The sequence below is a fragment of the Ambystoma mexicanum genome, chromosome 11, assembly GCF_040938575.1.
Source record: "Ambystoma mexicanum isolate Mex_15411 chromosome 11, UKY_AmexF1_1, whole genome shotgun sequence".
Taxonomy (NCBI): Eukaryota; Metazoa; Chordata; class Amphibia; order Caudata; family Ambystomatidae; genus Ambystoma; species Ambystoma mexicanum.
Window position 1 is genome coordinate 1345810134 of NC_090934.1, and position 13854 is coordinate 1345823987.

A 13854-nucleotide genomic window follows, 5' to 3' on the forward strand; every position below is an offset into this window, starting at 1 on the left:
GGGCGGTCTAGTCCGTTGTTTCGCAGGTCTGTCCTCTTCAAGGCTGGCTCAGGTTCAAGCCAGCATCCTCTCATAGGCACTGTAGGCTCTCGTGGTGATAATGACAGCGGGGCAACCTTACTGATACAGTGAGCAGCACCACCATGGGCTATAACGCTCCTGCAGAGTTGTTCTGGATTGTCGAAGATTGTGATCTATTGCTTCAGCTTACACCGACTTTTACTCATCAGTTCTTTACTGGGCTATGGTGGAGAAGAATTTCTGTATGGAAATCACCATTAAGTCACTGTAGAGTGAATCCTTTCACACCCTGCAAAGAAAGAAGTCTCCTTGCTAGGGGTGATTTCTTTTACCCAGGCCTCCAACATAAAGGGACTCGCTCAGGCTTCAGTGCAGGGGGGGGCATCTTCTCTGGCGTACATTCTAGATTTCACGGGACCTCACAAGACTCTCCTCATAAGTGAAGCTCTTGTCATATTACCCAATGCCTAGAAAGAGCAAATTGTTTCTATGCAGGTTTAGTACTGGTCAGTTACAGAGGATAAACATTATTATATATCTATATTTGGTTGATGCGCGCCCTACACACCGTGGGAGAGTGTTCACACATGAGGACACGTTATAGGGGAGTTCCAGAAGGTTGCCAGTGATAGGGGCGAAAAACAAAAGGATCGAATGCCTTTTGATCGACAGTCAAAGGATCGAAAAAAAGGGTCGAATTTTTTTTTTATAAGGGGTTCGGGGGGGGGGGGGAGTTCCCCTCCAGCCCCCACCCCCCCGTTTTCTTTATTAACTACATTTTTTTACCAACCCAAACTAAAATATATATATAAATAAATAAATAAAAAAATTCGACCCTTTTTTTTCCCGATCCTTTTGCATTCGAGCAAAAGGTCATTCGATCCTTTTTTTTCCGATCGTTTGACTGGACACCGTTCCAGAACAGCTGGGATCATTAATAAACCCAGATATGCTTTTCTGAACTCACTCACCTAGAGAAAAGGAAATATTAGGTGAGGTTGCCCTAAGCTTTCATGGCGGCAGGAACCGTGCGGGTGTGCCATAATGAGCATACCGGCGTGCCTGATAACCATTACACTTGCCACCAGGCTGGGGTGGCTACAAGGTCTGCAGCGGTGCAGCGAAGTCAGAGTCTACCTGCAACATCTAACGGGTGACTGGTTCTGCGAGAGCCACACAAGCCCTTCAGAGAACGGATCCCAACTGCTATACAGTGGTCAGTGCGAGCAGTGCACAGGGATCTCGAGAGTTTTCATTTGCATCAAACCTTGGTGCCTGGGATCAGACTGGGAAGCAGATGGCATGTGCCAGGCTCTCTCCCGGGCTATTCATCTGTATGGCCTCTTCTCCGGCACTTCCAGGGCATTCAAAAACTCCTTTTGATGTTCCTCACAAAAAAGGGGTAAAGGTCACTATGGTACCAGTGGGAGACTTATTACAGGGAAATTCACTGCTTTGGCGCAAGAAGATATCCTGCACTCCAAAGATGACTTAAGAGTTAGAGCAGCCGCCAACGGACCCCAAACCTCCATCGAAATGATTACAATGCAGAGGACATGCTTGCAATGTTAAGAGCAGAATATTTACAAAGACGATGAGTGCTCCGGTTAAGCAGAGAGAAAGAACACATATCCACTTCATATAATTGAGCCATTTCTTTTGAGTGCATGCTCACTGCTTGCACATGGACGCAGGTTTGAGATGGTTCCATGACATTTCATTGTCAGGCATTTCAAAGCCTGCAATTTACACGTGTGTGGGGGAAATCTCCACCTCCTGCACCTATTTTTAACTATACCGAACCGCCCCAACCACTTATCTGCCCTTTCACACCCCTCACCCCAAAAATTTGATGAACTGTCTTTGAAATGCCTGACGATGAAAGACCGTTTGAGATAAGAGCCTCACGCTTCAACCGCCTGCCCATTGGGGCACAGCAAAATCGGAGAAGTGGGATATCTGAGGAGTACTGCTCCAACTCTCCCCTCCCCCAACAATTGTACCCATTCTTCACTTAAGAGCCAATTCTGAATACACTGTGAATGAGGTCTACGCCTGAACCCCAAACTACCCCAGCACATTTCCATATAAGTATACCTACCGTTGACATTACAATGCAAAACAGTAATGATGCCCGTGGGCTGCTTGTGCGCTATAACATTTTTTATAAATAAGTAAATAAAATAACATTTGATGGAGTACAATACAGTCTTTTTTTCATTCGAAAAAGCCCATTCTGATTCTAGGTTCATGCCCATCATTGGAACCGGCTTCCAATTGGCTGAAGGTCCTCTACTAGCTCAGGAATGTGATGTAACTAGTGCGTATGCTTATGCCCCAATTGAAACCACGGTGAAACAAAGCACAGAATTGACAATGTACACATTAAACTAACATGATTTGCAGTCGGTCCACACCGGCATTAATTTGATTCAACAAGCGCACTAGTAACAGAGGGACCCTAAACCTCAAACATATGTGTAATCTGAAATGCATTTAGAAGCAGCCTGGGCGGGGAGGGGAGGGGATACGGGCTATCATGCGGAGTCGGTAATCTTTGTCCTGGGATTTCAGCAGGAGCTTCATTATCTCTTTTTAAATGTGTCTTAAATCTGTATGGATCGCCTCTCAGTTGGATCAGGACGGTCGATTGGTGGGAGGGTGCAGTATTTTCCAGACCTCGGTTACAGGTTAATATTGCTTTTATCATCACACATCTAGGAGGAGGCTTCAGATGACGCCCCTCCGAGCCCTATCACCACGCGTTGCATATCCTGCAAGGATAAACAGGCTGACTCGTCCTTTGAGGCGTGAGCATGTGTAAGCTTTGAGTTCGCATGCAGCCACCTCGTGGTTTATGAGGCTCAACCCTTCCACTGGCCTCACGCGATGCCCGTGTCTTACGGTGAAGATCTCGACACATAAACATCCTTAAAAAAAATATACCTCCTGCTGCACATTATTATTGAACAATATAAAGGACATTCCAATTATTAATTTGCCAGAAACCTGCATAGAGTGTGTATTGTCTGCAAAATTATTTCTAATATAAGGAGGTCATAATGTAAAAATGGAACTAGCAATAACTTTTCTTAATTTCCACCTAGATTTTCACTTGGACTAAAGAATATTTAAGTCTCATTACAGGCTACCACGAATAATCTTGTTTTCCATGCATTATAAAGTTGAAACAATTCGTTTCCATTGTATGAAATCTATTACCTCTCACGCTCGTGGCTTTTGGGGTCCTGTGGGAGGTCCAGACAGAGGGTTCGCCCCAGCCCACGCTGGTTGCTGCCGCAATCCGCACCATGTACACACTGTCGGGTCTCAAGCCTTCCAGGAGGTACTCGCTTGTGGATCCCGGAAGCTCCAGAACCTGGACTGAGCTTTCGGCACTGAGGCGGAAGGCGATGCGGAACAGCACCACCTGACCCCTTCGGAACTTTGGGGGGATGGGTTGCCAAGAGATGAGGACATCAGTCGGGCTCCGGCTCATCAAACTTATTTCAGGAGGTCTTAATGGGACTGCAAACAGAAGGTAAAAAGGGATCATTTTGTACCCCAGAGAGTGTTAGAAACAGCATGAGCGAAGCATGTGTAGGAGACACAGATGGCTGCGGGGGTCTTGCCACCCTCTAAATTTCATTTACATTTTAAGAGTGATCTCCTTTCGCCGCGCTGTGCCCTCAGAGATGACCATTTCAGGTTTAAAACCCAGATCGTGTTTTGTTGAAATTGCGCTTCACAGGACCAAAGTAGTCTTTCCAAAGGCAGCATCTAAAACCTATGATTTCAGCAACAGCATGCCCACCTTCATTCTCATGCCCACATATCAAAGGGCTGGGTATTTGTAGAGTGCAAATGGAACTATGAAACCAAAGCCAGAGCCGTGCAGACTGGCGCGCGTGCAAGGTGGTACGATTCAGAGTAGCGCGACGAGAGCGTACAGGGTGAGCGTGCGGGTCTGTAATCTCAGTGGGGTGGTGCTTGCACAGAGACTTAGGAAGGCCAATCAGCAGTGCAGACTATGGTGTTTGCAACAACGATGGAGGGGCTCCTTTAAGGAGTGGGGGCCTCAAGAAAGAGATAGAACAAGTCGTACAGGGAAGGGGGACGGATATTGCTCCACAAACTCAGAGGACAGACCGAGTTTGGAATGTCTTTCTTCCATTAGAGTGTAGAGAGATTTTGGCTCCTGATGTTGCGCTGATTGCCAGAGATGCACGGCTTTCCCGTAGCTCTGTAGGGGGTGCAGCAGGTACTGCAGCAGATGGGCAACAGTGGCAGGAAATGACGCCATCTAGTCTGCCTTGTCTCACACCATGGAAGAAAGCATTGAAGTCACTACGAATTTTGACAAAATAAAAACAATGCTAGGCCTGATGCCTCTTATTGGTATTAAACAGTAGACTACGTGGGAAGCTGGCCTGTGTGGTTTGCTCATCTAGTGCAGGCTGCTGAACTGGACCACAGTACGCATGCATTGGCATAGTATCATTTGTGTCAGTCCAAAGAGGTACAACAACCTGGAGTGTCTGACTTTCAACCTGGTGGGAACATTTTCTCAAGCAGGAGGACCCCGAAAGTTGATTCATGGGTAGGATCTAATACTAGGCGTCGGCTCACATCCTCCCCATGCAAGGTCTGTTTTCTAAGAGATAAATGACAACCTGTTCCACTGCCATAGAGCACCATGCAGGTGGGGGGGTGGTACATAAGGTATGAGAAAATGGTCTGTTGTGCACTGCTGCGTGTCTCAGTGGGCCCCAAAATAAGCACCATTCTGTGATTGCTTACCATCTTCCAGCGTGTGCTGCGTCACGTGATCAGACATCTGGCTGGCACCCATGGGCATATAGGCCACAATGTAGAAAGTGTAGTTGCTTGCAGGGTCCAAGTCATCTATGATGTAGTGGGTTGTGTCATTTCCAATAACTACCTGGTACTCTTCATTATTCAAACCTGGATAAAAAAAAAACGACAATTCAATAGGCGCAGTTACAAAAAACGAAGCATCGGATTATTGGAAAAATAGTCACTGCACGCAAGGGGATCGGCCAGATCGCCCACTGCGGACTTGAATATCCTACCGGCTCAGCCCACCTTGTGTGTCCGGTAAAGTTACTGTGTTCAAGTCGGATACGAGCGATTCAGAACAGCTCTGAATGCTCTCAATTTGCTGCTTCAATACTCATTCAAGAAGCAGTCACAATAAAGCGGGGGGAAGCGTAATCCAGCAGACATCCTTAATGGCCTCCATCCTTGAAAGACATCTTTAATTCCACTTATTTAAACCCAGTCTCAATGGAGGCCTATTTAAGGAGCCATCATGGTGGACTATGGGCACCGTGATGGCTCTACTCGGTTGACAAAACCAAAAACAAACAAAAAGAAGCCATTCTGAGAAAGATCTTATTTTCCCCCTGAGAAACCCATTATGATATTGGATTAAAAGGACGTCAATGGGATTGGTAAAGAATGCCCCCGCGCTGTAAATTGCCTGCTTTATAATGAGCGTCCTCTAAAAAAACAATTTGCTGCAATTCATATTAAAATATGCATGGCGATGTATAGAGGAGTGCTTGTCTTTGTCGGGATTAATTCCTATAGAACAAACTTGCAAAGTGGAACAAGCCCCAGAGAAAGCGGCCCTGCTTCGCGGCGGAGGCCGGCCCACTTAATCAAAGCCTGGCGAGGGCCAGGCCCCTCCGCTCGACAACTGAATTCACAAACAAAACCCGAGGCAAACTCTGCCATTAGGTTTTCCCACATTTCTGAATAAACTTGATAGCATTTTAATTAGACACGATTACCAGCATCTCACAACAGCGCCCGTGATGGCCTGTTAATTAGGACTGGCATGGCGTGATTTCTGACCTGCTCAACGGCACCCTCGAGCTCAAATGAAAAAGGCCCGCTCGGCGGCTGAATGGGGCCACTAGGCTTCCCGCCGGGGGCTAATGAAACCGCCATAATGGAGGACAAGCGCGACCTTGCACCACAAGCGGGGCTCCCCATTGTCCCGCGTTCAAATCCCCAACAAGGAATTAACGCACTCCAACATGCAATGTACTCTCGCGCGGGGACCTCATTATTCGGGTGGAGGCACCGACCGCCCGACTGAAATGCTAAAATATCCCTTTAAACAAAACCACCCACCTGTTAGTTTCTTTAACTAAGTTTATGAAACACTGCATCTTTTGGCTTTGTGTGTATGTGAGGGCGGGCGGGCGGTCGGTCGGAGCGGGACTGGTCACAATTTCCCAGCAAATTCGCAAGACAAGGCTTCGGGTATGGAAATAAGAGGGCTCTATGTTTTCAATAGCATCCAACAAAGGAAAGCAGAAGACAAGGGGACATCATTATTATTTATTTTTAATAGGAGTTTAAGTTTTTCTTTCCTTCTAAACTTTGGGGAACTTAACACAAAAAAAATAAGCTTCAATGAACAACAGGAGAGTTTACCTTGGAAGTCGGGGGTGAGAACTTTCTGCTGCCTTGTACCCGCTCACTTTATACTTTATGGAGATATTCGAGAAGGTGAAGGCAGGAATGTTTATCCCATTCTGCTTCCATCTCTGGTTTTTATTTCAGGTGTGTTCAGCACCACTGTAAATTCGTAAGGCCGCCCTCCGCACAACTACCAAAACTTTGAACATATACTCTGAACAAGGTGGGCACCCAAAATAGGATGCAGGCAAAGGGGTTCCACGTTCATGACACGCCTCGGAGAAATGGTGTAGGGGCGTAAAAGGAAATGGCTAAAAAAAAAAAAGAAAAAAAGGACCTTTATCCTGTTTTAGGATCCACGGCTATCTGTGCTTTCCCTGGGGTCGCATATTGAAGACCACGTTTTCTCTATGAGAACTACTTTATTTTTGGCTCACAACGGGTCGGAGGAAGTTAGGCGCCATTAGGCTCATATTTGGAACTGTGGGGTCCAGAGCAATGGACCACCAGGTCCAAGAGGGACACTGGGCCCCCTGTGCACCGAGGATGGTCACAAGGTGAGCAGGAGAATTCGAAAGAAAGCCATTAGATCACGGAGCGGATCTGCTAGGGCAAAGAGGAGTCTTTCGTAAAGGAGGTGAGAAGACTTGCGTCACCGATAGCATACGGTAGCACACTTGCGTATAGGCGCGTTACAAATGCCATATCATATCATATCATATCATGCAATGACAGGAACCGTTGGGTTGAGCAAGGATTGAAAGATCAAGCCCGTTCTCGGAAAAGGGCAGACTTTTTTACAAAAAATAGCTGCGCCCAAGGTTTTGCTGGGCCCAAGGTTTTGCTGGGCCACCATGTTATGTTATGTCTTTGTGCGTTTGTACTGTGCCAAATCACCACACCATAGTAGTTTCAAAGCACCAAATCCTTGTCCGAGGTATGTTATGACCAAGTCCAACGAGTAGTGGGGCAAGCCTTCCCAGCATAAATAATGGCGCTCGCAGTCAATTAATAATAGGCCTGGGACAGAAGGTAAAGATGCTGGGGACTTCTCAGGGTGTTCTTCGGGACTTGCTTAGAAATTTGTGCAGGAGATGGTGGGCATGGACGACAGTGGTTTGCACACAATTGGGGTCATTATGACCCCTCTGGTCCGGTAACAATGGTTTCAGTAGGCTTAGCGGCACCTTCGTTACCAGACCGGCAGAGTACAAGTTTGCGGCCCGGATGCCCTACTGCCCGCCAAGTCTGACCTGGCGGGGCGGAACGGCACCCGCTCACAGACTTTCACAGTAGCTCCGGCACCATTATGAACAGTGCCGGTGCTACCGTCATCCCCATTCTCATTGAGTCCTATGGGACTCATATGGGAATGGGTAATACCATTTTTCCAGCGCCTGACTTCCCGGAACGCCAGAAAAATCACAAGTCCGGCAGCCAGCCTGCCGGTTTTACTGGCACGGCTACCGCCGGACTCGTAATGAGTCCCAATATGTTTAGTCTGCTCCGCCTCAATGTACTATACGAAAGCACAGATCACTATAGCAAAGTAGTGCTTTCTGATGATGCCATCATAGGAATACTGAAGCCAGAAAAGCTTAACTTGATGCGCGGAAACATAAAACATTAATTCCTTGTCACGAGTAGTAGAGAAAAACACTTGTACAACACTCTGTAAATGACAGATTTCACCCACGTCAAGCCTTTCATCAAATGATTTCACACCACAACGAAGGCCCAAGCATGTGAACGCGCCCATTTTCAATGAAGAGCGTCCCAATGAGTCTAGAATTTAATGGCAACTGTAAATGCATCAGCAGGGGATGGGTGAGCAATGATCACAAATAAGGTCTACTGCACATTGCAACGGAAATGGAAAAGCTACTATGGACTTGTTTAGGCTCCACTGTGGGGTAAGCTGCTCACCTTCTGCCTTCATGTAGTGCACAGAGTATGCAATGACCTTGTCAGAGTTGTAGAGGGGCCGCTCCCAGGCCAGGAGAATGGCAGAACTGGACATGGTTTCTGCTCGGATGCTACGCGGAGCACTGGGACGGTCCTCCGACAGCACCACGATTAGCCGAGCTCGGGCGAGGATGGAGCCTTGGCTATTCTCTGCCATGCACTGATAGACTGCATCATCTTCTGGAATAATCTGGTTAATCACCAATTTACTGAAAAGCAATAAAAAAAGGACGTAAGCAAAAGTCCACATTTCTTGCCACATTACATCAATACAAAAGCAGGTTCTGCCAGAGCTTTCAAATGGGACTGCGTCCAAAGGCTAGCAACAAAAAGCATAACATGGCCTCGAAGGACAGCAATCTCCAATATTGCCCAGGAGTATGGAGCAATAATGAGACTGCAACTGCAATAAATATGTGAAATAACAGTAGCATTATTTCCTAGTGCAAATGGCACCTGGGTTGTGGAATGTGTTAATTGACGGGTGCCAACTACAAATGCTAAAAAGGGATTGGAGCACAGGATATTTCATCTTCTGATAAGGCTCTGCAACAGCCATGGAACACTGTGGCTAGATACTCGAGTCGATTTTACTATTCAGTTCACAGAGACAGCTGAAGAGTCCCCAGTCTTCTCCGCAGCCACATCCCACAGCATATCCTGTGATCTTGGACCTCAAGGACTCTTTACCAATGCATCTGCATTGTACTGTACATCACCTCAATACCACATAGCTGGTTTTGTTGCCATCCAACATTCCACCCTATGAGAACAATCGATGAAGCCACAATGTACAGCTTTTCTGTACAAAAATGCTTGAGCGGTACAGAAATACACATATTACACAAGGGAAGCAAGGCAGTTTTATCATCCTAGTCCTTGGAACCTTGGAAAGAAGGAAGAGACTGAGCCAAATCCAAAGCACGCATATTAATGTATGCTGTAAAGTCCTTTATAGCACAACCATAACAATCTTTTCATTCATAGTACAGAGTACTCTAGAACTATTTATAAGTATAAATGAAATCTGTGGATGCAAAACTCTGGAAAAATAAAAGTGGCAGGATTTAGAGTTGCTCGTATTTTAGTGGTCATTGATCGCAAAGCAGCTAAATGGTCTTACTCCTTCCTTTCGTGATTTCTCCTAAGCTTTGGAGGCCTTCATCTCCTATATTTTCCCTGGCCTTCCTCTCCAAAAGTGTGACCCTGTTCAAGAGTCCATGTTTCCTGCTCTGTCACTGCTCACTCAAATGCCCATCTCTGCACACACTAGTCACGTGGTTTTCCTCCTACTCCCCTGCCACAGCACTCACCAGGAAGCTCCAGCCACCCTCCAGATGTGCCTAGAAGTGAACGCACAACCCTACCTGTTGTACATTTTGATCCTTCCGTTTGAGTGCATTCTCCTCCCATTCTTCAGCCAGGACATCTTAGGACTTGGAAGCCCTTCCGCCTGGCACACAAACCGAGCAGTGCCCGCTCGGGGCCGGGTCAAACTTTCAGGCCACTCAATGAACGACGGGGGAGCTAAGGGCAGTAAAAACAATAAGAACATCAATTGCAATAAAGCTGACATACTGTGCAGTGCACATTACAACAAGTGTGTCCTCCCCACCCCTGTGCGTGTAACTAACTTGAAGGGTTTCACAGTTATTGAATTGCCGTGGCGTGGCATTGACATATGTGAGAAGGCCTCTGAACATGCACACGCCAATGGAGACATTGGACGGTATTAATTCTGAACACTGAAAGGAGTTCCTTCAACGAAAAATACATGGAAGAAAATCTCCCATTGTTTCCTTCAAATTCTGCTAAGAATACACAAGCCCTTTTAGGTGCTATTCAAATTGGCCACCACCCAGGATACAGCTTCAGTTAATGTCACAGTGAAGGACAGAGGTTGAGTACAAACTTCTTTCAGCCACCTAAAACCTAACTATGTAAGTCAGAGGTGACGCAAGTCACATAGCGACCCCAACACTAGCACAACAGGTTATTAGCGATTGACAAAGGCACTTTATACAAATATTGCTTGTGTTGGATGAAGAATGAATTAAACACAAGGCCACCATCTTCTAAATGAACCCGACAGTCTTCCAATATTTCTAGCTATTGAAGGTCCACAACTAAAGATTATTATTTTTATGGTTATTGAGTGCAGACCTAGCTTCGGAGAGCAACGCAGCACTATCATAGGGGGAAGAACACAGGGAGGGAAGCAGGGAACAAAAGTGGGGCGGTAACAAAGGGGGAGGGTGGGCAATTGGCAGCAAGGTATCTACAAGCAACCAGGGGAAGAAACAGTGAGGAGCAGATTGCCAGTGTCTCGGGTAGGGTGGGGAGTGAAGGGTTTGTGGATCTAGGTAGATGATAGAGTAGTCTGAAAAACTGAAGTACCCAGCCAGTGCACTGAGTGGCCCAGGCTGGGTATGAAGCAAGGCAGTCATTCATTTCAAGGTCGGATCGCGTCACTTCTGAAACAGTGGTCTACCACACAAGCATCCACAGGGCATGGTACCAGCTGGACTTTTCTGCATACAACTGGAAAACCAACCCTCAGCCAGCACTAGCCTAGGGGAGTCAATCCCACCTGCTTCTGCAAAATGTTGGAAACTAACTCAACCCACCAGCACCAGCATGGGAGCGCCAACACACCTGCAACTGACAAATGTTGCAAACTCATCCCTAATAGCACACGCCTTGAAGTGCCAATCATAGCTGCAAAATGCAGCAAACTAGCAGCAATCAGAGAGCAAAATACATCAGCATTTGCTAAATGTGGCTCAGTCCTTTCACGAGCACCTGTCTGGGAGATCCAGTCACACTTACATTTGCAAAATGCTGCAAATTAACCCAGAGCAGATATGGAAGAGTCAACTACACCAATGAGCAGAGGACTCTGATGCAAGCGCATCATGAGATTGATCCCCTTAGGGATTACAGGACTTTTGTTCTTTCAGGAAGGTCCAATATACTGCATTGGTGCCAAAGTGAGAGGGAAATGTTTCTATTTCCTCTTCCCACATGCTGTCTTAACATAATCAAGAGTGCAAATGTGTGCTCGAGTGTGTGTGCCTGTTTAGTGTATGGGTACGTGTCGGGGTGTGTGTGTGTGTGTGTGTGTGTGTGTGGGAAAAAGGGAGTGTGTATGAGAGCCATTGAATATGTGCACGAGAGAGAGTGCGCATGAGAGAGAGTGTGGGTTTGGGTGAAAGAGCGCAGGTGTGTATGCATGAGAGAGTGGGCATATGCATATGAAAGAGTGAGTGGTGCGAGAGAGAATGTGTGAGGGAGTGTGTGGGAGGAGGGCATTTAGTGTGTGTGTGTGTGTTTGGGTGTGGGTGTGGTGGGGGTCCTGCAGAGCTCTACTACCAGGGGTGTGTTGTACTGCCAGTGGGCCTGAACCAATTAGTTGACTGCATAGCTGAGAGCACAGTATCCCTCCACAGTATTGTAGTTTTGTGCATTTCATGATGCACAGCTTAATGACTTTGACACTTCAGTGTAAATCCAGAGGGCTATTCCTAAAGCCATAGAACGTTACGTTCTCGTCGACAGGCTCTCAATTGCAAGGTCTGGGAACATTAAACACTCTGGCTGATGGTGACAGCGTTAGGAGGAGGCAGCAACCCTCAAATGGGCCACAATAAAAAAAAATGTTTACACAATCAAAGGAGTGCAATATATTGACTTCTCAGAATGGTGTATAGAATTCAAAAAGTGTGCTTACCTAGGACCGTAACAGTTGCCATGGAGACAGTGAAGTTGCGTGTCCCTGGAGTGGAGGCGCGGCACACATAAACGCCAGTGTGCTGCATCTTCACATCAGATATAATGAGGTTCCCATTCCCCAGCACTCGTGTGTTGAAAACATCAATAGGCTTGTGATCTGCTCAAGAGAAAGGTTGGGTTAGATGGACCTGTTGCGCAAATCAGGTCTCAAAAGGATGAAACAGCGGTCTGCTTCCAGATTACCACGAGGCTTCCCCACTCACAGGGCCTCATGAAAACACCTGCAACATGTGAGGCACAAGAAAACCTACTCCGTCTCTTCCTGCTGATGTCTAAGCAACCTGTTCTGACACCTTTGTCTTCGCAGAAACAATACTTCAGCACAACAGAACTAGAATTACTGTGCAATTTCAGAATGAGGAGAAAACTACTCCTTCCAAGGTGTCCGCCTTCGGTGGAGGATTTGTAAACAATGTAATCGACCAGCTCTCTGCATAGAAAACTCACTTTTTCCTCCTCCAACGAGCTCCCCTGGATGACATGCCAGGCTGCCTCTTGCCCAACACCGTCCCCAAATGGCACCACTGGCAATTCATTGGGTCTGCTTGAGAAGGGTGTTGTGATGTGGCAATGTTTAGAAGCCCAAACAGTGGCAGAGCACCTACAACAGCTGAAGCCCACTTCTTGTATGAGGTGAACCCTGCAGCATGCTGACTAACATATGCACTGTCTACTCTGGCGGACTTCATTCCCTTTCCACATATCGGTTCCTCTACCCGAGGCACGGGACCTCGAGTCCCAACCAACCTCTGCTTCTACTGCTTGATTCTCATCTTTGCTCTTGATCCCCGCCATCACATGTTCTGCATAACATTCAGAATTCATCCGGCCTCTGCCCAAATTAAATCCCCTACCACTTCAGCTTATAAACCCCCATGAGTCCTAGTTTTGACAGAGTGGTGAAGCCGTATTTTATTTATTTTTGGGCATTTCATGAGTGCGACCCTAGCTTGAAGAATAAATGGAGCACAATTATATACAGAGCACTAGGAATCTTACAAAGAAGAAGTAATTTCACATTCGTCTTGTAGTGCTTGTTGGTCCCTTAGAAAAGGCCTCTCCATGCAATGGAAGCATTTACATCCTTCTCTTTCACTGCAATCTTTAGCTCAGTAGCGTGAAAGTAAATAAGAGTGGGGCATTATGACAATATGATGGTTTCGTCCATTGTCCAAGACAAGTTCTCATGCAGCTCACAAAGCTCGGACCACCAGTGTTTGAAAGGTACACACAGCCTTTAGCACTGTACGGGGAGACAGCCATGCATATGGTTGGGGTGTCCGCCTTCCAGAAGAGAAGGTCCGAAAGATGGAAAAGAGAACATACCTAGCCGGCTCCAGGACACGATAGGCCGCGGATTCCCTGTGGCCACACACTCCAGGATGACCGTCTGGTGCAGCGAGGCTGTAATGTTCTGAGGCCCAGCGATGATGACTGGTTTCTGGAAAGACTCTGGTTCAGTAGCTTTGGAGGAAAAAAACAGCACGAAGGATTAGAAGAAATAGTGTTAGACTGGAACAAAGAGGATTAACAAGGTCTAAAGACCAGAAACAAAGGGCATGAGGTGGTAATGGTTTTGGCAATAGTAGTTGTTCTGCTATCAAGAATCCAGACCATTACCAG

At 46.8% G+C, this 13854-nt stretch overlaps 1 protein-coding gene across 1 annotated transcript in view; it reads right to left on the bottom strand.

Moving 5' to 3' along the window:
- PRTG (protogenin) overlaps positions 1-13854 on the bottom strand; it is a 214864-nt gene that overhangs the window by 91221 nt on the left and 109789 nt on the right. Inside the window, exons 5-10 of the mRNA XM_069624881.1 lie at positions 13558-13695; positions 12170-12328; positions 9807-9966; positions 8401-8648; positions 4822-4986; positions 3244-3549 (exon numbers count right to left, since the gene is read on the bottom strand). Of these exons, the coding sequence (XP_069480982.1) occupies positions 3244-3549; positions 4822-4986; positions 8401-8648; positions 9807-9966; positions 12170-12328; positions 13558-13695 (1176 nt within the window). The remainder of the gene's footprint in view (positions 1-3243; positions 3550-4821; positions 4987-8400; positions 8649-9806; positions 9967-12169; positions 12329-13557; positions 13696-13854) is intronic.